Source organism: Linderina pennispora (genome assembly GCF_002104995.1).
Source record: "Linderina pennispora strain ATCC 12442 chromosome Unknown DL89scaffold_3, whole genome shotgun sequence".
In the NCBI taxonomy this organism is placed as follows: Eukaryota; Fungi; Kickxellomycota; class Kickxellomycetes; order Kickxellales; family Kickxellaceae; genus Linderina; species Linderina pennispora.
Genome location: NW_024468251.1, coordinates 584,830 through 602,979, shown reverse-complemented (window position 1 = coordinate 602,979; position 18,150 = coordinate 584,830). Strand labels below are relative to the sequence as shown.

At 59.1% G+C, this 18,150-nt stretch overlaps 11 protein-coding genes across 11 annotated transcripts; 6 read left to right on the top strand and 5 right to left on the bottom strand.

Moving 5' to 3' along the window:
* Positions 1-340: 340 nt before the first annotated feature.
* On the top strand, positions 341-2,178 carry DL89DRAFT_105874 (allantoicase-like protein). The gene is made up of 2 exons (XM_040883052.1): positions 341-525; positions 1,056-2,178. The coding sequence occupies exons 1-2, from the start codon at positions 456-458 to the stop codon at positions 2,012-2,014; spliced, it is 1,029 nt and encodes a 342-aa protein (XP_040745447.1). The 5' UTR covers positions 341-455; the 3' UTR covers positions 2,015-2,178.
* A 129-nt stretch (positions 2,179-2,307) lies between these two features.
* On the top strand, positions 2,308-3,987 carry DL89DRAFT_221114 (Clathrin/coatomer adaptor, adaptin-like protein; the record flags this gene model as incomplete). The annotated part of the gene is made up of 1 exon (XM_040884492.1): positions 2,308-3,987. A coding segment is annotated over one exon (1,680 nt), but the record flags the coding sequence as incomplete, so codon positions are not given.
* Positions 3,988-4,853: 866 nt separating this feature from the next.
* Positions 4,854-6,008, bottom strand: DL89DRAFT_255717 (uncharacterized protein; the record flags this gene model as incomplete). The annotated part of the gene is made up of 1 exon (XM_040885382.1): positions 4,854-6,008. The coding sequence occupies one exon, from the start codon at positions 6,006-6,008 to the stop codon at positions 4,854-4,856; it is 1,155 nt and encodes a 384-aa protein (XP_040745445.1).
* Positions 6,009-6,428: 420 nt separating this feature from the next.
* DL89DRAFT_265693 (uncharacterized protein) lies at positions 6,429-6,948 on the top strand. Its single transcript, XM_040886783.1, has one exon. The coding sequence runs from the start codon at positions 6,483-6,485 to the stop codon at positions 6,723-6,725; it is 243 nt and encodes an 80-aa protein (XP_040745444.1). The 5' UTR covers positions 6,429-6,482; the 3' UTR covers positions 6,726-6,948.
* DL89DRAFT_265692 (uncharacterized protein) lies at positions 6,429-8,625 on the bottom strand. Its single transcript, XM_040886782.1, has one exon. It carries the CDS (start codon positions 8,511-8,513, stop codon positions 6,726-6,728), a length of 1,788 nt encoding a protein of 595 aa, XP_040745443.1. The 5' UTR covers positions 8,514-8,625; the 3' UTR covers positions 6,429-6,725.
* Positions 8,626-9,221: 596 nt separating this feature from the next.
* Positions 9,222-9,848, top strand: DL89DRAFT_255715 (UPF0172-domain-containing protein; the record flags this gene model as incomplete). Its single annotated transcript, XM_040885381.1, has 1 exon — positions 9,222-9,848. One exon carries the CDS (start codon positions 9,222-9,224, stop codon positions 9,846-9,848), a length of 627 nt encoding a protein of 208 aa, XP_040745442.1.
* Positions 9,849-10,152: 304 nt separating this feature from the next.
* Positions 10,153-11,253, top strand: DL89DRAFT_274234 (chorismate mutase; the record flags this gene model as incomplete). Its single annotated transcript, XM_040889161.1, has 7 exons — positions 10,153-10,242; positions 10,286-10,404; positions 10,427-10,510; positions 10,536-10,614; positions 10,646-11,007; positions 11,048-11,138; positions 11,164-11,253. The coding sequence occupies 7 exons, from the start codon at positions 10,153-10,155 to the stop codon at positions 11,251-11,253; spliced, it is 915 nt and encodes a 304-aa protein (XP_040745441.1).
* Positions 11,254-11,272: 19 nt separating this feature from the next.
* On the bottom strand, positions 11,273-12,241 carry DL89DRAFT_274233 (MRG-domain-containing protein; the record flags this gene model as incomplete). Its single annotated transcript, XM_040889160.1, has 1 exon — positions 11,273-12,241. The coding sequence occupies one exon, from the start codon at positions 12,239-12,241 to the stop codon at positions 11,273-11,275; it is 969 nt and encodes a 322-aa protein (XP_040745440.1).
* An 823-nt stretch (positions 12,242-13,064) lies between these two features.
* DL89DRAFT_265690 (ureidoglycolate hydrolase) lies at positions 13,065-13,830 on the bottom strand. Its single transcript, XM_040886781.1, has one exon. It carries the CDS (start codon positions 13,775-13,777, stop codon positions 13,175-13,177), a length of 603 nt encoding a protein of 200 aa, XP_040745439.1. The 5' UTR covers positions 13,778-13,830; the 3' UTR covers positions 13,065-13,174.
* A 1,129-nt stretch (positions 13,831-14,959) lies between these two features.
* On the top strand, positions 14,960-16,681 carry DL89DRAFT_265689 (uncharacterized protein; the record flags this gene model as incomplete). Its single annotated transcript, XM_040886780.1, has 2 exons — positions 14,960-15,162; positions 15,349-16,681. A coding segment is annotated over exon 2 (1,051 nt), but the record flags the coding sequence as incomplete, so codon positions are not given.
* A 285-nt stretch (positions 16,682-16,966) lies between these two features.
* On the bottom strand, positions 16,967-18,093 carry DL89DRAFT_265688 (putative methyltransferase). The gene is made up of 4 exons (XM_040886779.1): positions 17,820-18,093; positions 17,588-17,797; positions 17,431-17,544; positions 16,967-17,399 (listed from the first exon to the last, which is right to left on the bottom strand). The coding sequence occupies exons 1-4, from the start codon at positions 18,059-18,061 to the stop codon at positions 17,057-17,059; spliced, it is 909 nt and encodes a 302-aa protein (XP_040745437.1). The 5' UTR covers positions 18,062-18,093; the 3' UTR covers positions 16,967-17,056.
* Between the last annotated feature and the right edge of the window lie 57 nt (positions 18,094-18,150).

The following is an 18,150-nucleotide window of genomic DNA, read 5'->3' as shown; positions in this document are numbered from 1 at the left end:
ATGTGGATTTGCTGCGTAGGTGCTTTGGGATACTCTGCAATCGAAATGGCGGTATATCTTCGGGTCTCGAAGCAAATTGTCGGCAATTGCCTGACAGGCTGCTCTAGCGCATGGAGGCAGGAAGCTTCTAGTAGACAGCAGGGGGTGGGCTGCCCGAGCCCTCTGGCAGAGGGGCAAAGGTCTTGCTCGCAATTAAAAGCGGTCACATCGCAGTGGTGCTGGTGATTGGTGGAACACAAGGACTATCTTCAAACGCTTCGCTGCACGAAGCAAAAAAACGCGCGCTTTTTCGGAGATGGGCCGAGCACCTTGCAACCTTTCGTCTCTGGGAGCCAGGCTATATAAAGGCCAGTGGGTTTGCGGCCGTTCAGCCTGCTATTTTCTAGTTCTACATCAAACAAAAACCCAAAGTTTTTTCCTCTCCCACTTCTTGAGCTTTTTTGTACTGCTAAACCATGTCTGCTCCCGCTTTCCGCCAGGTCGCTGCCGATTCCGCCGAGGTCGCTGCTCTCAAGGTTAAGACCAGTATGTATTGCTTCTTCAGACTCTCACACTCGTTGCGAGCCTGGATCGATGGAAGCGAACCAGGCTGCCCCTAGCACTCGCACTGGGGATACTGTCTGCTGTCTCTCTGTACATCTCCCGTCACATCTGCCTGTCCTTTTCCCCTGCCTCTGTTCAGTCAGTGTTGTCCTGCAAGCTCTTATCTGTGTATCATCTATATGAAAATATCTGCTGCTGGTCGTCATTTTCCGGAAAGGGCGTCTCTTTTTGTCTTGCTCGGGCGGGCTGTCCATCTCCTTGTCCCATGTGAGCAAGTGCGAACAATGGCTGATCCGGACTGATGAGGCGTTCCAGGAGGTGGGATGGTTGTGCCCAGGATGCCTGAGCTCCAGCGTCCAAGCGATGTGCACAGATCGAAGCGCGATAATGCAAGCCACCAGGGGAAGGATTGCTGGTTTAGGAAATGGCTCGGAGCACGCGGAGAACCTTGTAAAACTGCGCAATATCGATTTGTTGCTACAAACAGCTAATTTTCTTCCACACAACTGTAGACCTCCTCAGCCAGTCGCTGAGCCCCAAGGTGATCTCGTTCACCGACGAGTTCTTTGCCGAGGTCACCAACCTGTTCAAGGACGAGGAGGCCGTGTTCCTGCCCGAGGCCTTCACTGACCGCGGTAAGTGGATGGACGGCTGGGAGACCAAGCGCCACAACAAGAGCTATGACTGGGCGATCCTGCAGCTTGGCTACGCCGGCACCATCTACGGGCTGGACGTCGACACGTCGCACTTCACCGGCAACCACGCGCCGGTGGTGAGCCTGGAGGCGGCCAACGCCACTGAGGAGGAGGTGCGCGCGGGCAAGGCGCAGTTCGAGGAGATCCTGCCCAAGGTCAACATGAACCCGGGCTCGCACCACTACTTTGTGTTTGAGGCGCCGACCAAGGTGTACACCCACCTGCGCCTGAACAACTACCCCGATGGCGGCATTGCGCGTCTGCGCGTGTACGGCCAGGTTGTCCCGCAGACCCTGGTGGCCTCGACCACCGAGGCTGGTCTGGTTGACCTTGCCTTTGTCGGCAACGGTGGCCGTGCGGTCGCGTGCTCGAACCAGCACTTCTGCTCGCCGTCGAACCTGCTGCTGCCGGGCCGCGGTAAGACCATGGGCGATGGCTGGGAGACCCGCCGCTCGCGCACCCCTAACCACAACGACTGGGTGATCATCAAGCTTGGTGTCTCGGGCTACGTCGACAAGGTCGAGTTCGACACCTACCAGTTCTGCGGCAACTTCCCGCCTCTGGTCACCCTCCACGGCACCGTGTCGTCGGAGGACATCCCTGCCGACGATGCCCAGTGGACCGAGATCATCTCGGGCGTGCCCCTGACTGCCAGCGCCCAGCACTTCATTGAGGCCACTGGCGGCAAGGACACTGCGTTCTCGCACGTCAAGTTCACCATGTACCCCGACGGCGGCATCAAGCGCATCCGCGTCAACGGCCGCGCTGCCAACTAAAGCGGGGGTGTGAAGAAGGGTGGTTCTTTGTTCCTGTAAGCCAATTTTCCTTTAGAATACCTGTAACTTTCTCCTTTTGTGTTTTTTCTAAATGTCATCGATTCCAACAGCTAGCTCGAGCTGCTCCAGATACCAGCTTTAAAGTCAGTAGGCGGGGCGGAGAGCCAATATCACACTAGCTCCAGGTGCTTGTGGAAGATAGCGTAGCGCGCCTCTTTTTCTCTAGTTTTTTTCTTCTTTTTTCGCATACACTATTTTATATTTTTATAATGGCGGAATACCTGAGCCGGGCAATGGCCTTTGCGCAGGATGCGGCCAAGCTGTCGCTGCGGCTATCTGAAGGACTGGTCGAGAACGCACTTGAGTTCGGGCTAGACACTCCAGGCAGCTTCTACGACAATGCGGAATTCAAGCTGTCGCTGGTGCGGCAGGAGCTGAGCTCAGCGTCAGACAAGGACAAGGTGACAGCGCTGAAGCGGCTCCTGGCGGCGATAGCGAAGGGCCACGACGTGTCAGAGTATTTCGCAGATGTGGTGAAGAATGTGGCGTCGGGGAATCTCGAATTGCGGCGGCTGGTGTACATTTACCTGCTGCGGTATGCAGAGCAGGAGCAGGACCTGGCGCTGCTGTCAATTAACACGTTCCAGCGGGACCTGACGGACCAGAACCAGGTGATCCGGGCAATGGCATTGCGTGTGATGTCAAGCACCCGGGTGCCGGTGATCAGCTCGATTGTGATGGTGGCGGTGCGCAAGAGCGCCGCAGACGGATCGCCGCACGTGCGCAAGACGGCGGCGTTTGCGGCGCGCAAGCTGGTGCGGCTGGACCCGGGGCTGCGGGAGGAACTGACTGGGGTGGTGTCGGGGATGCTTGGCGAGTCGTCGCCGCTGGCGGTAGGAGCGGTGATCCAGGCGTTCCAGGCAGTGTGTCCGGAGAAGACAGAGCTGGTGCATGGGCATTTCCGGCGGTGGTGCGGGATGGTGGTGGATCTGGACGAGTGGGGGCAGGTGGAGCTGATCAAGCTGCTGACGCGGTATGCGCGCACGCAGTTCGAGCAGCCGCAGGACGGCAACCAGCAGCTGGATCCGGACCACATGCTGCTTCTGCGGTCGCTGCAGCCGCTGCAGCAGAGCCGCAACAGCGCAGTGGTGCTGGCGGCAGTGTCGGCGCATTACCATCTGGCGCCAACCGGGATGCTGGATGCGCTGGGCAAGCCGCTGGTGCGGCTTTTGCGCAGCAGCCGCGAGGCCGGGTATGTGGCTCTCAGCAATATTCTGCTGGTGGCGAGGCGGCGGCCGCAGGCGTTCAAGGAGCATGTGCGGAGCTTCTTCATTGCAGCTGGCGACGCGCGGTTTGCACGGCGGCTCAAGCTGCAGGTTCTCGAGGCGCTAGTGTCGCGCGACACCGTCAACACGCTGGTGCCAGAGCTGGCCAGCTACGCCAAGTCGCCGCGCGCCGACATCAGCATCGGCGCCGTGGGCGTGATCGTCGCCTGTGCGCGTGCAGTTCGCGAGACGTCGCTGGACTGCTTCCGCAGCCTTCTGCTGATGCTGGACGATGCGCGACCGGCGGTCGCCGACGCGGCAATGCAGGCGGTGGGCGTGCTGCTGTGCGACGGAACGGTACGTGATGCGCCTGCGCGGCAGGGCTCTGCGACGCTATACGACATCCTGTGCTTCCTGGCGCGCAAGCTCGAGCGGCTCACCGGGGAGGTAGCCCGTGCCACGGTGTTTGCGCTGGTGAGCCGGTTCCTGGAATCGCGGTTTGGCATGCTCCACGCGATGGATGTGCTGCGTGTGGGCGCGCGCGGGTTTGCCGGCGAGGGCGAGCTGGCGAAGGAGCAGGTGCTGCAGCTGGCAGTGCGGCTCGCAGCGAACGACAAGGCGGCAGAGCTGCGCGCGTATGTATTCACATTGGCGCGCTATGACGTGAGCTTCCGTGTGCGCGACCGGGCGCGGCTTCTGCGTGCACTGTGTCCGCTGGGCGGCGACGAGGCGCATACGGCGGAGATGCCACACGTGGCTGAGCTCTCCCATGAGCTGCTGGGTCTGCAGGCGCTGCAGGCGCGCGGCTCAGGCAGGCTGGAGAAGTACCGCCAGCCGCAGTACACGGTAGCGTCGCTGGCGCTGGCGCTGGACCGGCCGCTGGCTGGCTACGCAGCTTTGCCCGAGTGGCCGTTGGAGAAGCCGGCAAAGGCCGATCGCGGCCCGCCGGGCGATGTAGTGAGTAGCCGGGCGCCAGCGGCTATTGCCATTGCGGGGCTGAGTGGGCGTGCGCGGCCGGCGCAGCAGGGCAGCGAGTATGCGACGCCGCGGAGTGTGGCCGACGATGACCTGGATGCGTTCCTGAACTCCGACTCGGACTCTGTGGGCGGGGCGCGCGTGGGCTTTGTGCATTCCACGCGCAGTCTACAGCGGACGGCGGTTGTGTTGCGACAGGCGGAGATTCACTCGGATGATGATTCGTCAGAGGAGTCGTCATCGGATGAGTCATCGGATGAAGACGATGAGCCTGGGATGGAGTCCTCTGAAGAGTCTGAATCCGAGTCCGAGTCTGGGTCCGAGGGCGGAACAGAGGACGGAGCAGAGGACAATACAAATGAGGAGTCAGAGGAGGAGCCAACGGACGACGAGCGGGTCCCGTTCCTGCCATCCGACAACCCGTTTGCCAGCACAGGCATGCCCGATCGCCCACCAGACGACCCATCTGCATTCGACGCCCGGCCACGCAGCGGTTCGCAGACGAACCCGCTGTTCGAGGACACAACAAAGCACTGGCAGTAGAAAACGAAACAAAGACTCTTCAATTACAAAGAAATTTCCCTGACATAAACTCTATTCTATTCCTCCAGCCCGAGACTGCGCCCTGCCGCTCCGCGGGCCTGATCCACCCACCGCTGGCTGCGCGTGCGCTCGACCTCCAGCCGATACTTTTCGCCAAACTCCTTGTCAGCAAACACACTCTGGCGCGCCTTCTCCTCCCGCCGCCACAGCGCCGCCAGCCGATCGCGCAATGGCGTGTCCAGCATCACTGCGGTCTCCAGCATCGTGTGGTTCTTGGTCAGCGCCAGGACGCCTGCCAGTTCCTTATTGCACTCGCGCAGCAGCTGCACGTCGGTCTCACGGCCCGCCATCACCAGATCCATGGCCAGGAATACCAGACAGCAGAGACCCAGCAGCAGAAGCCGCGTATACGTAGCCGCGTCATGGTAGAACTCCGACGCCGCGTAGCCGTCTGGGCTCAGCAGCAGCGCGCCGTCTGCCCCCGACAGCAATGCATATAGATCGGCAGCCCACAGAACGCCGGCGAGCGTCACCGCCCACACACGCCATGCCGGTCGCGACGGCGCCCGCCTGGTGGCCATCACCGGTAGGGTCGCAGCCCCTGCCACCGCCAGCACCGGCAGATACGCCGCCAGCTGCAGTGCCACCGCCCTTACCACATGCATGGCATCCGGAACACCGGCCAGCACGCCATGCCCGGCCGTCTCTAATACGTCCATGCCGCGCTCGCCAAACGCCCCGGCCTCCAGATACACAGACTGGCCCATCCGTGCATACAATATCCGGTCACTGTCGAAGCGGCAGAACCGGTCCACCAGAAAGTCCCACTGCCCGTACTGGCTGCTCTGGTAGTACGGGAGCCGCGCAAAGTCGCTGCGTGCTTTCTGCTGCTGCGTCGGTATGCCCGTGTCTGGCACTGTCCAAGGGCGCTGCTGCGCCAGGTGGCCTAGCCGCTTCCGCAGAACATAGCACGGCGTCCGTGATGTCACCCCGAGCTCCTTGAAGATGTTTGGAGGCCGCATATACACTGCCGTGTACAGGTAGAGTGCTCCTGTTAATAGCAGGCTGCTGTAAACAACGTAGTCAGTGAGCGTCCGCCTGCGGTCCCGCACCAGCCCGCCACCCCGGCTGCCCCGGCCGCCAAAGTATCGCAGGAGCAACACCGGCACTAGCAGGTACAGCAGATACTCTAACATGTTCCATGTCAGCATTTTTGCGTGTCAATCGAGGCGAAAGAAAATTCAATTTTTTTAAATAGAGAAATCCAAGCTGAAAAAAAACTGAAGCCCACTTTCCCGGCTTGGGCAATTACTGCTCTTAACTGTCCCACAAAGCCCTGCAGACCGCCCTTTCGCTCACAATGCAGACCGAGTGCGCACACAGGGTCCGAAAAGTGGGTAATTTATTACCACCAGTTTCGCACATCTCTTGTACTTCAAATGGCCGTCCCACTCAAGCCCGGCCAGCAGCTCACACCCATCAACGCATTCCGCCCGTCCATGCGCGGCTTCGACTGCGAGGTGATCGTCCTCGAGACAGGTAAAAAAACCCCCACCCACCGCATACCTTCTCTCGCCTCCTTTTTGCACACAGCCTAACGTATTCTACCAGTAGCCGTGCCAACAACAACACGCGACGGCCAGACCATCCACTCCTTCATCGTGGCCGACCGCACCGCCAGCGTAATGATGAACATCTGGGGCGACGACGGCAAGCACATCCGCAACGGCGACATCCTGCGCCTGGAGGGCGCCGAGGCCAAGCTCTTCAAGGGCTTCCTGCAGCTCACCACCACGCGCTACGGCAAGATCCGCCGCGTCGGCGAAGACACCATGGTGTTCCAGGAGTCGCCCAATATCAGCAAGATGCTGTGGGTCACCGAGGAGGAGTCGCGCGCCATGGCGCCCAAGGAGGAAGGCCAGTGCTAGTTATTCTTGGTGAAAAGTCCTAATGTAGCCCTTTGCTTTCCTTGCTCCCACCAAGTCCTCTGTGAGCTCGTCGTCAAACAGCTCCCTGCTGCACATGCTCACCAGAGCCAGCATTCGGCTCTGGCTGACCCCCGCCAGCATCGCGCACCGCCCTATTACCAGCCCCAGCACCGCTACCGCGTACCCGGGCTGCAGCGGATAGGGGTACCAGGCAATCAGCTGCCCGCTCTCCAGCCCCGCCCGGCTCTCCAGCGGCTGCGCCAGTCCGCCGAACTGCCGCATGCGGGTGCCGCTGTGGCCCGTGCCAGTGCAAGGCATGCGGATCGGCGTCAGCCGCTTCTCCAGCTCCGCCATCTGCTCATCTGCTACTGCCGTCTCCCGTCCGGCAGCACTGCCAACCCCCAAGGTGTCCAGCAAGTGCTGGTATTTGCGCCCCAGCTCGCGGTACTTTACGTCCGTTATCGATACCGCCGCCCGAGTCGACATGCGCCGCGAATACTCAATGTACGCCTCCAGCCGCTCCTCATCCAGCGTGGCCAGCGCCGGATACACGCTAACTGCCGCCTCGCGCTCCCAGTCCCCACACCACCGGTCCAGGAACTCCTGCAGCGCTGGGAGCCCGCATGCAAACTCTGCCGTGTCTGGGCTCGCCACACGCTCCACCTCGTCCAACCCGTAGTGCAGCTGCAGCGCAAGAACAATCGCTGCCAGCACCCTCTCAGTCGCCAACGTGCGGTCCCTCTTGGGTGCCGCAATATTGATGTTTGCTGCCTCGACGATCCGCATGACGACCGGGTAGAACTGCAGGCTGATGTTCAGCCGCTTCAGCAACGACAGCACCAGGATCGGCGGCTCCACTGCCGAAAACTCTATGCCGTAATGCCGCCCGTAGAAGTTCTCAAACGCCATCATCAGCGACCGCAGCTGCTTGTGCCCGAGCGCCGATCCACAGACGAACGTTAGGCAAACAGACTTTCCCATGCGCTCCCGGAACGCCTCCGGAAGCAGCCCATGCACGTTCCCATATGGAATCGACTCGTCGCTTGTCAGCCGGATCATGTCGCCCACCGAGAACGGGTACCGCAGCCACGCGAACCCCAGGCTGATTATCGCTGGCAGGTACGCCAGGTGCATGCCATGCTCAAGCTCGCCCTCATACCCCTTCCCCAGACTCCGCTTCGTGCGCCACTCTGACCCTTTCCTCTCAGAGCCACTCTCTAGCCCCGCTTTCTGGGTGCCTTCCTCATGCCCCGTCCACCCGTGCCGCTCCTCCCACGCTGCCATCTCCTCCTCGTCTCGCACGATATCCTCATCGACATTGCGCAGAAATGTATCAAGCGAGTCGTCCTGCGTCTGCGTATATTGCCGGAACAGCGAATCGGCCGTTACCCGCTCGTCATTGTCCGCCTGGCCACCCTCGCCCATTGCATCCTCCAGCTCCTCGTCCTCCACCTGGTAGACCGGCAACCGCATGTTTTCGATCTTGGATACGTACATGAGCCATAGATTCTGCACCACACCGATTAGCGCTTCGGGCGCCCCCAGATCGTGTACCAGAGCGTGCAACTGCCGCTTCAGGATCAGCTGGTATGACTGCAGAATCAGAAACCGCGTGTCGTCACCGTACAGCCGATTTAGCTGCCGCAGCTTCCACTTGCCTATAGATCGCACCCCGTTCGTCTGTCGCTTGCGCGTCCCTGCAACAAAATCCTCAGCTGCCTCAACTACCACGCCCTCCTGCATGTGTCCGTACTTGCATGCCATACGCCCGTCCGCCCGCACCGCCATCTTTTTGGTCCCGCATACCGCGCAACGCCGCTTGCTGGAACGCAAGGTACCGCTGTGTTGGGAAAACATGCAATAATAACTGTACAGTTGCCTTGTGGAATGTGCAAAATGCAAAGCCAGGAGACGGGAGAAAAAATACCAATGGTTGCTGCTGCCTCAGCCAAAAAATGGAGGCTTAATTCTCTGATCTGGCAATTGTAATTGGCGTGTTTTTTTCGCGCAGCCATTGCTTTAGGCCCAGATATGAACCTGTGGAATATGGACAAGCACAATATGCGAAGCCCACACCTTCGCATGTGTTGCCGTCCAGCTAGCCTCTACTTCAATGCGCTAATGAACTACTAGTATGGCCAGCAAGCGCTGAGTGGTGACTGGTCCATTCCGTGCCTTGCAATGTGGCAAGCCCCCTGCGTTGATTGTGTATTGCTGAGGTAGCGCATGTGCAGCTAATATAGATGTCCACGCTGGGTCAGTATTGCTGCACTTTAATAGCTACCTCGTAAAAAGGTCGCTGTTGCTACGCCTACCCTGTTTCGTCATCAAGAGACAAGGTGCGTATCCCGATCGGCTCAGCTCATCGGCGAGCCGTGATTTCCACACACCATTGCTGCTGCCTACCTTCGCATTTCAGAGCACAGGGCGTTCCCGACCTTGTGCACTCGTTACGTTCTTTTCTTAATACCATCTTCCATACATCATATAAATCCAATGAGCGAGTACGTTGTGTCGACGCGCGCCTACGCCAAGGCCATCTTGCACTGCGCGAAATTCCCCTCGGAGACCGTGCATGGCCTGCTGCTGACCGAGAAGAAGGACGGCAAAATTCGAATCGTAGATGCAGTCCCGGTGTCTCACAACTGGACGCAGCTGACGCCCATGTTCGATGTGGCTCTGCAGCAGGTGCGGATCTACGCCAAGTCGCAGCAGCTGGCCGTGGGTGGCTACTACGTGGCATACGAGGACCCCACCGACGTGCAGCTGTCGGCATCGGGCGCGCTCTTGGCCAAGGCCGTGGTGTCTGCGAACGAGGACGCCGTTGCCTTTGTGATTGACGCGAAGAACCTGTCGCCAGAGGCAAGCAAGGCTGCGTTTGTGCCGTTTGTGTACTCGGAAGCCCAATGGAAGGAGCAGTCGGGGGCGTTTGGCGATACTGTGGTTAAGGGGAGCAAGGGCGCGAGCTTTGTGCTGGAGAACATGCAGGTGCTTGCTACCACGAAGAAGCTGGTTGCGGAGCGCGCCGAGATCGGCCTGGTCGACTTTGACGAGCATATGGACAATGTTACGCTTGACTGGATCCAGAACGCGACGCTCAATGAGCGGATCCGGACGGCATAGGGGGTTTCTTTGTTTTTCTTCGATAATCAATTCTGGCGGTTCTCTAGTGCACGGTGCTCTGGCGACAGAGCCTGGTGTCGTCCAGGCCTGCCCTGATCGGCAGCCATGCCAGCAGGGACCGACCGTGTGAGTCACTACCCAGTGGTACCAATTGTTTTTGCTCATGCCTTGCGTTGAGCCCAAGAATGGGCACTATAATCGTGGGGCAGGTTGCGTCGTATGCCGAAGCAACTCGCATCTCTCCTCCGCTGACTATATTTCTGTCTCTTATCTTCCAGCAAACCTTTGCATATATAGCTTACAAATGGATCTCGACAAAGCCCGTTCCCAGATCTCAGAGGTGGATCGCAAGTTGGTCGATCTGCTGAACGAGCGCGCGCGTCTGTCGCTGAACGTGGGCGCAGCCAAGCGCCAGAATCTGAAGGAGCAGGGGGAAGGAGGGCGAGCCCGAGGTGTATGTCCCCGGCCAGGAGAAGCGCGTATTCGAGAAGGTGCGCGGGCTGAACCAGGGCCCGCTATCGGGCGAGTCCGTGTGCGCCATCTACCGCGAGATCATGTCGGCGTCGATTTCCCTGCAGTCAGGACGTGACAGTTGGATACCTTGGCCCACCGGGCACGTTCTCCCACCAGGCGGCTATGAAGCGCTTCGGTGACAGTCTGGCGTACGTGCCATATGGCAAAATCGAGGACCGTTATTGGTGCTGTGGCCAAGGAGGAGATCACCTACGGCCTGGTGCCGATTGAGAACTCGACCTTTGGCGCGGTGGTGCAGACCTCTCGACGCGTTTGTTGGCCAGCCCTCAGTCAGGATCCGTGCCGAAGTCTACTTGCCCGTGACCCAGGCGCTGCTGTCGCGGTACCAGCTGCCAGCAATCCGCAAGGTGTACTCACATCCACAGGCGTTCGGCCAGACCCGCGTGTGGCTGGACCAGAATCTGCCGAATGCTGCCCGGGTTGAAGTTGCGTCGACGGCCAAGGCGGCGGAGCTGGCGGCTGCAGAGAACTACACGGCGGCTGTATCGAGCGAGGTGTGTGCGTCCCTGTACCACCTGGACGTGGTTGCTAAGGACATCACCACCAACAAGAGCAACGTGACCAGGTTCTTTGTGCTGGGCCAGTCGTCGGACAACCCGACTGGCGATGACAAGACGCTGCTGATGTTCACTGTGGACCACCGGGAGCCGGGCGCGCTGATGCAGTGCACTGAACGTGTTTGGCAAGCACAAGATCAATCAGACAGCCATCAACTCGCGCCCGTCGGGCCAGCGCCAATGGCATTATATGTTCTTCGTTGAGATCATCGGGCCACGAGCAGGATGCCAATGTTGCCAGCGCGCTGGACGAGATCAAGTCGTACTGCCTGGACTTGGTCGTCCTCGGCTCGTATCCACGCCAGTCGTACTAACTGTTTCATTTTGATGTTTCTAAGACGTCCTTGCTACAGCTACATATGACGGGCTTGCGTTGTCGTACTCTTCGACAAACAGCGTCTTCATAAACTTGTGCATGTACTTTAAGATGTCGCCCAGATGCTCCTTCAGCAGCGCAACCGCGTCGTCGTCTATGTTTGCATGAGCAACCATCCCCGGTAGCTGCACAAACAGCCGCAGCAGGTGCTCGGATCCGTATATCTCGGACATGGGCTTCTCGGGGAACTTCTCCCTGATTTGCTGGTACTGGAACCGCTCGAACCGGTAAAGCAGGATGTTGCCCAGCGCCTTGTCAAAGTAGATCCTGAGCCCATCGATGATTTCGTCAACGATCTCGTCGTCACGCTTGCCGCTCTTCTTCTTGTCCCTCGACGTTCTGCGATGCTCCTGGTACTGAGCCAGCATCTGTGCGACAGTTGGCGAGCGCGGCAATGGAACCAGCAGCTTGTCCTTTGTGATCCGCTCCCAGTCGTCAACCAACTGCGACTTGAGCGCATTGGGAATCGGGATTTTAATCTCGGGCCGCTTCGCCGCCGGCTCATCGCGCTCGTCCTTGGGCTTCTCCACTGACGACTCGCGCACGCGCTTCCTGCTCCGCTGCGGCTCGCCCTCGGTCTCGGTCTTCACTGAGGACCGCGGCGTCGACACTGCTGGGGCTGCGGCCTTTTTGCGCGCAGCCGCAAGGGCGTCTTGCCGCAGAGCCTTCTGCTTGGCCAGGTTCTCTTCGTTGAACTTTAGTGCCCGTGTCTCGTCTACCCACTCGTCCCATGTCTGCTTCCAGCCCTTGTAGTGCACAAAGTAGTGAGGGCCGGGGTCGGGCGCGTCCGGGTCGGTGCCGTCCCAGAGCTCGGCTTTGAGGACCTTTGCCTCATATAGAAGCGGCCCGTGGAAGCACAGGACGCGCTCGTTTGGCTTGAACGCAAGCCCACTGTTGTCTGCTGCTGTGCCGCTCTTTTCAGTCATTTGGATGTGGACAGAGAAAATAGTGAATTTAATATGAAATTTCGCAGGAGCCAAGAAAAATGGAAACTATTTTGCCCTTTGGCTCAATCGGCCGTGCTTTAGGGGTCGTTCAGGCAACTGGTGCTCGTATTGCATGCCTCATCGCTGCTGCTGCCGCTGCCTTGATGGCTGGCGTCCACATATGCCAGCATTGCCAGAGGCGGCGAGTCTGGCTCTGCTTTATTCGCCATTGCGGTGCGGGCCCACTAACTACATCGCGGATTGTAGACAAACTCCGCCTGCGCTTGGTGATCGAGCGCTGTATGCCAGCATCCGGTTTGCCCGGGGGCCGACGAGCAGGTAGCGGAAGACCCTGGACGCTGCTGTAAGCGCTAGTCGGCGACTCGACAGACAGCACTCTTTTATTAGGCCAGGCGAACAAGGTCATGTGGATACACGCCAAAAACGTGTGATGTGCCAGGCGGCCCGGCCATGCGCAGAAGACGTGACCAGCCTTCAGTCACGCCGGTAGCGCATGCAGCACTTGCTGTGCACACGAAGCTTCTGGAGAGATGCCAAGGTGCTCTTGTCGTGTCCCTCGATTGTGGTGGGCTTCAGTTGTCATGAATAGCTGTGTGTATTTGCTTGGGCACGGTTGCCATCGAGCAGTACGACGAGCCGTTATTGTGCGGGGGCGCCACTGTCTATCACCAATGTAGCACCTGACGTGTGCGGGGACAAGTAGAAGAGTAGATTGAAGCGCAGTCACTAAATGCAAATGAGATCAAGTCGGAAATGCGAGCAAGTAGCACAGTAGACACTTTGCTCGCATTGTCTCCCGCTCGTCCTTGTCACATACGGGCTGGGGGAGACAAGATGCCACGCAGCTGATATATAGCAAGCATGTCAGCAGCCTGATGGTACGCAAGGTAGATTTATTGGAATGCTAGTGGGTTAGAGCTTGCCGCCGCTCAGGTTCTTGAACGACGGGGTCAGGTCAACCAGGACCGACTCGATCGGCGCCTCCTCGCAATCGTGCAGTGGGACCTTGTTTTCCCACACGAGCACCAGGAAGTCGACGCGCTGGCCAATGCAAACCATGGGGCTGTGCCATGAGTTGGCCTTGTAGTTGATGCCCTGGGTCGAGCTCGCAGCGAACGCACGCACAGTGTTGAGCAGGGGCTTGTCATCAGGGCCGTTCTCGGCGACAATGACCAGGTAGCTGGGCTCGTCGGGGTTGATGCTGCTGTTGCCGGCCTGCATGATCGGCATGAACACCTGGGAGCTGTACGGGTGGCGCTCCAGCAGCTTGACCTCGAAGCGGCCGCCGATGGTGGGGCGCGGCGACGAGCTGAAGATGCACATGTTGGGCTTGCCATTGGGGATGGCCGGGGCGGTGCCCTCGCGCAGGTTCTCGAGCTTGGCCACGTAGTTGACACGCTTGGCGGTGCCCTGGTTGGCAATGATAATGTTGGAATTGCCCTCGAGCTGGATGACATCGCCGTACGGCTTGAAGTTGTCGATGGCGAGGGGCTCGATAGTGATCTGGTGGACCATTGCGATCTTTTTTGGGTTACAAGTACAGGTGTTTAAGGACGAAGGGAAAACAGGGCTGCTGTGTGGTTGTCAAGAGATGAGATGCGTGGGCGGCCAGACCGCCGCTGTTTTATAACTGACGGGCCAAAGCCGGCCACCCGGTCTTGAGCGCACTGTGCTCCCGACTCGCTGAAAACGCGCGAATTGACATGGCCAAAGAGGAGCAGCTTTTGCCCAGCCTATGCTTTTCTTTCCACTGTCTGCCCGACTGTATCCGACCAGGTCTGCCACTGTACCAGCGCAATGCGTCCTTGGATCTACCCGCGCGTATTTCCTCTCCACCCCACCCCACCCTGCCCGCACCAAATGAAGCAGCATCCGTGCACCGGCCACCAAACTGGACATTTAGCAGCAAATGGCGATGGGCGGCAAATTTCCGACCTTTCAAATAATTAGCGAGACGGATGTTACGAAAGAGCTTCAGGTACCCACCGCGCATTTCCATCGATGGAACCGCGATGCTATCTCCTACTGGGCGATGGGCTAACAATGAGCGGCGGTATCCTGGGCATGCCAGGGGTCGCCTGGCTCTTCTTGATCATCGCGCTGCAGGCGAGCCAATTCGGACTTTGGGGAAATGAAAAATGCATATCTGGAAAAGCAGTCCGCAGCCATCGCCGGTTCCTGAGAGCCGTGTCACAGGCGTGTAAGCACGGCCCGGCCGCATTGCTGTCCGCGTGTGTTTTGTGCGATCACGCCTCCCGCACTCTGGCCCAGACCTAAGGTTTGGCTTTTTTGACCCCGGATCGTCGCCACATGCCTGCCTGTTCGTGCCCACCTTGATCGACTAATAGCCCACGCCCCCGCGCACACTCATCGCACAATCGGCCTGCCAGGCAAGCCGACAAACAAGGTTGTGCGAACACGTCGCGCCGCAGCCCACCTCCCCCGGCAAGTACGCGCGTGGATAAATATAGAAGGTGGACAAAGGAGCCAAGTGCCGTCAATTTCCGAATTGGGAACGTGAATCACTCCGAATCTCCCAGCCAATCGGCAGTGGCCAGGACACGCGGCGGGGACATCCCGTGATCGGGCGCAGCCAATGGCAGCGGCGCCAAGCGCCCGAAAGAAAACGTCCACCCCAACGCTGACCGCAATTTTTTCCTTCTTCCTCTGGGGGCGCGAAAAACCCATGCACCAGCCCACTCATCCTCTTTCTCCTCTACTTTTTTCTTTTTCCCTCAGATTTTATTACTCTTTTTGGGCGAAAAGAGTACAATATTTTCTTTCCCGCTTTTAAATTTTTATCCCGTTGTTTTTTTTTCTCTCCACCATATTTTTCTGTTGACCCCATTTTGCTTGTGATATACTTGTCAAGAAAAAAGTCCCGGCCGTTGGAATAAAATGTGAGTGTTGAGATTCTTGGTATCGCCGATTGAATGTGGCCCGCTGGATCTCGCGCGATATTGTCCCATGCCTCTTTGATTGCCCTCCCCTTGAACTCTATCAATCCGGTTCCAAACAAAATGCTCCCTGGGACCGGACCTTTTTCGCGATCATATTGCTAATTTCGCCACTGTCCTCTTTTATAGTGCTTGACCGCTGCTACAGCCACCCCCACTTCCCTTACAACCAGCAAATCTTCTCCTGAACCATGTTCTTCCGGAACTACAACTCGAACGTCTTTGGCACTGCGCCCGGCACTCCCTCCGACGAGTGGTGCATCACCACGCTGCGCACCATGAGCGCAAAGTACGACCACCTGTCGGAGTCGCGCAAGGTCAAGCCGGCGCTGGCCGAGGCTGTGCTCAACAGCTTCAAGGCAAAGCTGTCGGCGCTGTATCGCGAGCACCCGCTCTACGATACCGACGATAGCAGCGAGGGTGAGGCCGAATGGCCCATCGTCGGCGACTACTCGCAGTACATGGACCTCAAGTCGAACAATCCTGTCTGCTGTCGACGGCCAAGACATCCTCGACAGCACACCATTCGACGAGAGCATCCTTGCCGCCAACCCCGTCGACTGAAATCACCGCCGGCCTACCGCTGGACGGCGAGGAAGGTGGCCCTCATGTCGCCCTCGCCGTCGCCGACGGGGTCTGGCGACAGCGCGTACCCGGACCTGTGCAGCAGCGAGGGCAAGGTCGTTTCCGACGAGGAGGTTAAGGCCACCTCCAAGGGAATCGATGAGGCTCTCCGCCGCATCCTGTCCAGCACGAGCAGGGAGCTGCTGAGCATGAACTTCTCGACGTTCCCGACCAGCGCCACGGCTTCTGCGGAGCAGGTCTCGACAGCCACCACCGTCAGCGCCCTATGCCGCAGCAGGAGTTGTCCGACGAGGACGACCAGGACCAGGCGTTTGCCGACTCGGGCCACTGCTCGCCCAGCTCGCCCCCCGAGTCCGCCGATGATTTTGGCTCAGCAGCCGAGTCCTTTGACATGTATGTCGAGGACTGCGCCCAGCTGGCCGTCGCATCAGACGCCAAGGCTGACGCGCCAGAGGCCTCATCGGCCGCGAAGCGCAAGCGCGACGACGCTGCTGACGAGGACGAGGACGGCAACAAGTCTGTCCTTGTCCGAGGCTGCGCCGTGCGGTCGCGCCATTCTGGTGGCCAGCCCGCGTAAGCGCGCGCGCTCGGCGACGGCCAGCGACGACAACAGCGTCCTGGCGATTGCCATTCCGGCCACTGGTGAAGGAGAAGTAAACAACTTGCATTCCGCCCTGCATCATTCTTTCCTCTGCAACACCCTCTTTCCGCATTCTCTCTTTTTTTTTTTTCCTCCATTTCCGGCGCGCTCGCACACGTTCTTTAGGCAACACCCGTGTGCGCTGCGGAAGCGGCAACGGGAGCAACACCTCCGCACTCACCACAGCGCAGCACACGCGTGGCTCAAACAGCGCCACTCCACGCGTACTGCGGTGATGACGCGGGGTAGAGACTGGTGCCGCCAAAACAACACCTAGACAATTCGTGTCGTGGGCGTCCCCCACAACACCCGCTGGCAACCACGTCCAACCTGCTGCCCTAGCGCCCGCTCTTGCCGGGCCCTGCAATACCCACAAAAATGGCGCCAAGCCTTCTGTTTCGTCTTTTGCGAGGTGTCTCTGAGAAGCGGCACCACCAACCAGTTCCTTTCTCCCTCTGCACGCAGCCCCGACTGCGCACCTGAGACGAGGAACGCCTGCTGTATCCAACTTTAATTTCCCTCCTATTTTCCTAGCTGTACAATAAAAAAATCACCCATTCAATTACAAGGTTTATTTTTGCCAGCCTTTGTGCGTGTATTATTTTTGTTCGCTCATTCCTTTTCGAACGGATCCTCGATGCGGCGGAAGCACGCCAGGTACTTGTTGCCCTTGTTCCGCGCGACCTTCTTGCCCTCTTCGGTGCTGTTGCACACGCAGGGAACCGCCGGGTCGTCCTTGAGCTCCTCCTCGGGGATGCGCTCAAACAGCTCGTGCTTCTCCATGTGCTCTTCGTTCCAGTCAAACAGGTCCTTGACATCGGTGATCATGTAGATGATGCCTCCAGGCCTCAGCACATACGCGTACTCGGCCAGCATGGTGGTCGAGATGATGCGCGCCTTGTGCTTGCGCTTCTTGAAGTGCGGATCGGCAAACAGGATGAACAGCTTTCGACAGCTGGCCCTTGCGGAAGAAGTTGGGCAGGTACTTTTGGCAGTTCATGCGCATGGCTGCGATGTTCTCATAGTGGCCAGGCACCAGCCGATCAATCTCGCCGTTGTCATGCAGCTCCTCGGCGCCGGCCTCCAGGGGCGTTTCCAGGCTCGGCGATCTCCTTGTTCAGCTTTGAGCGCACGTCCACCCACTCGACATGCTCGCCGCGCTGCGACTTGTCCAAGAGCGCATGCTGGAACCCACGCAGAGCCTCGACGCGCTGCTGCAGGTAGTTTGCGACCTTGGTGCGGATCTCCATGCCCACCATCAGTGTGTTCGGGTACAGCGGCGCCAGAGCCACCAGAAGCCCGCCGTAGCCGCACCCAATATCGGCAAACTCCACCTGCGCCAGCTGGTCCTTGCTCAGCTCGCCTGCGCCCGGACCGCGCTTGGCCAGCTGGCTGCTCTTCGGGAGCCGGGCTGCTGGGCCGCTTGTTTTCGCCAAGAGTGTCGGTGGTCGGCGCGCGGAAGTACGCTGGGTAGAGCTTCGACCAGTCCTCGTCATTGGGTGTGAGCGGGTAGTCGAGCCGAATGTCGTTGAAAATGTTCACGTGTGCACGCTGCCGGAAGTACCGCTTCTGCGGGAGCTTGGGCTGGTTGCTATCTGCCATGGTCTGGTCCGCCATGTCAAGGGAAAACGTCAAATTGGAGGTGCTGAAAGAGAGAAAGACGAGGCAATGGCCGGAAGGAGATCGTGACAACTAACTTTTTCTAT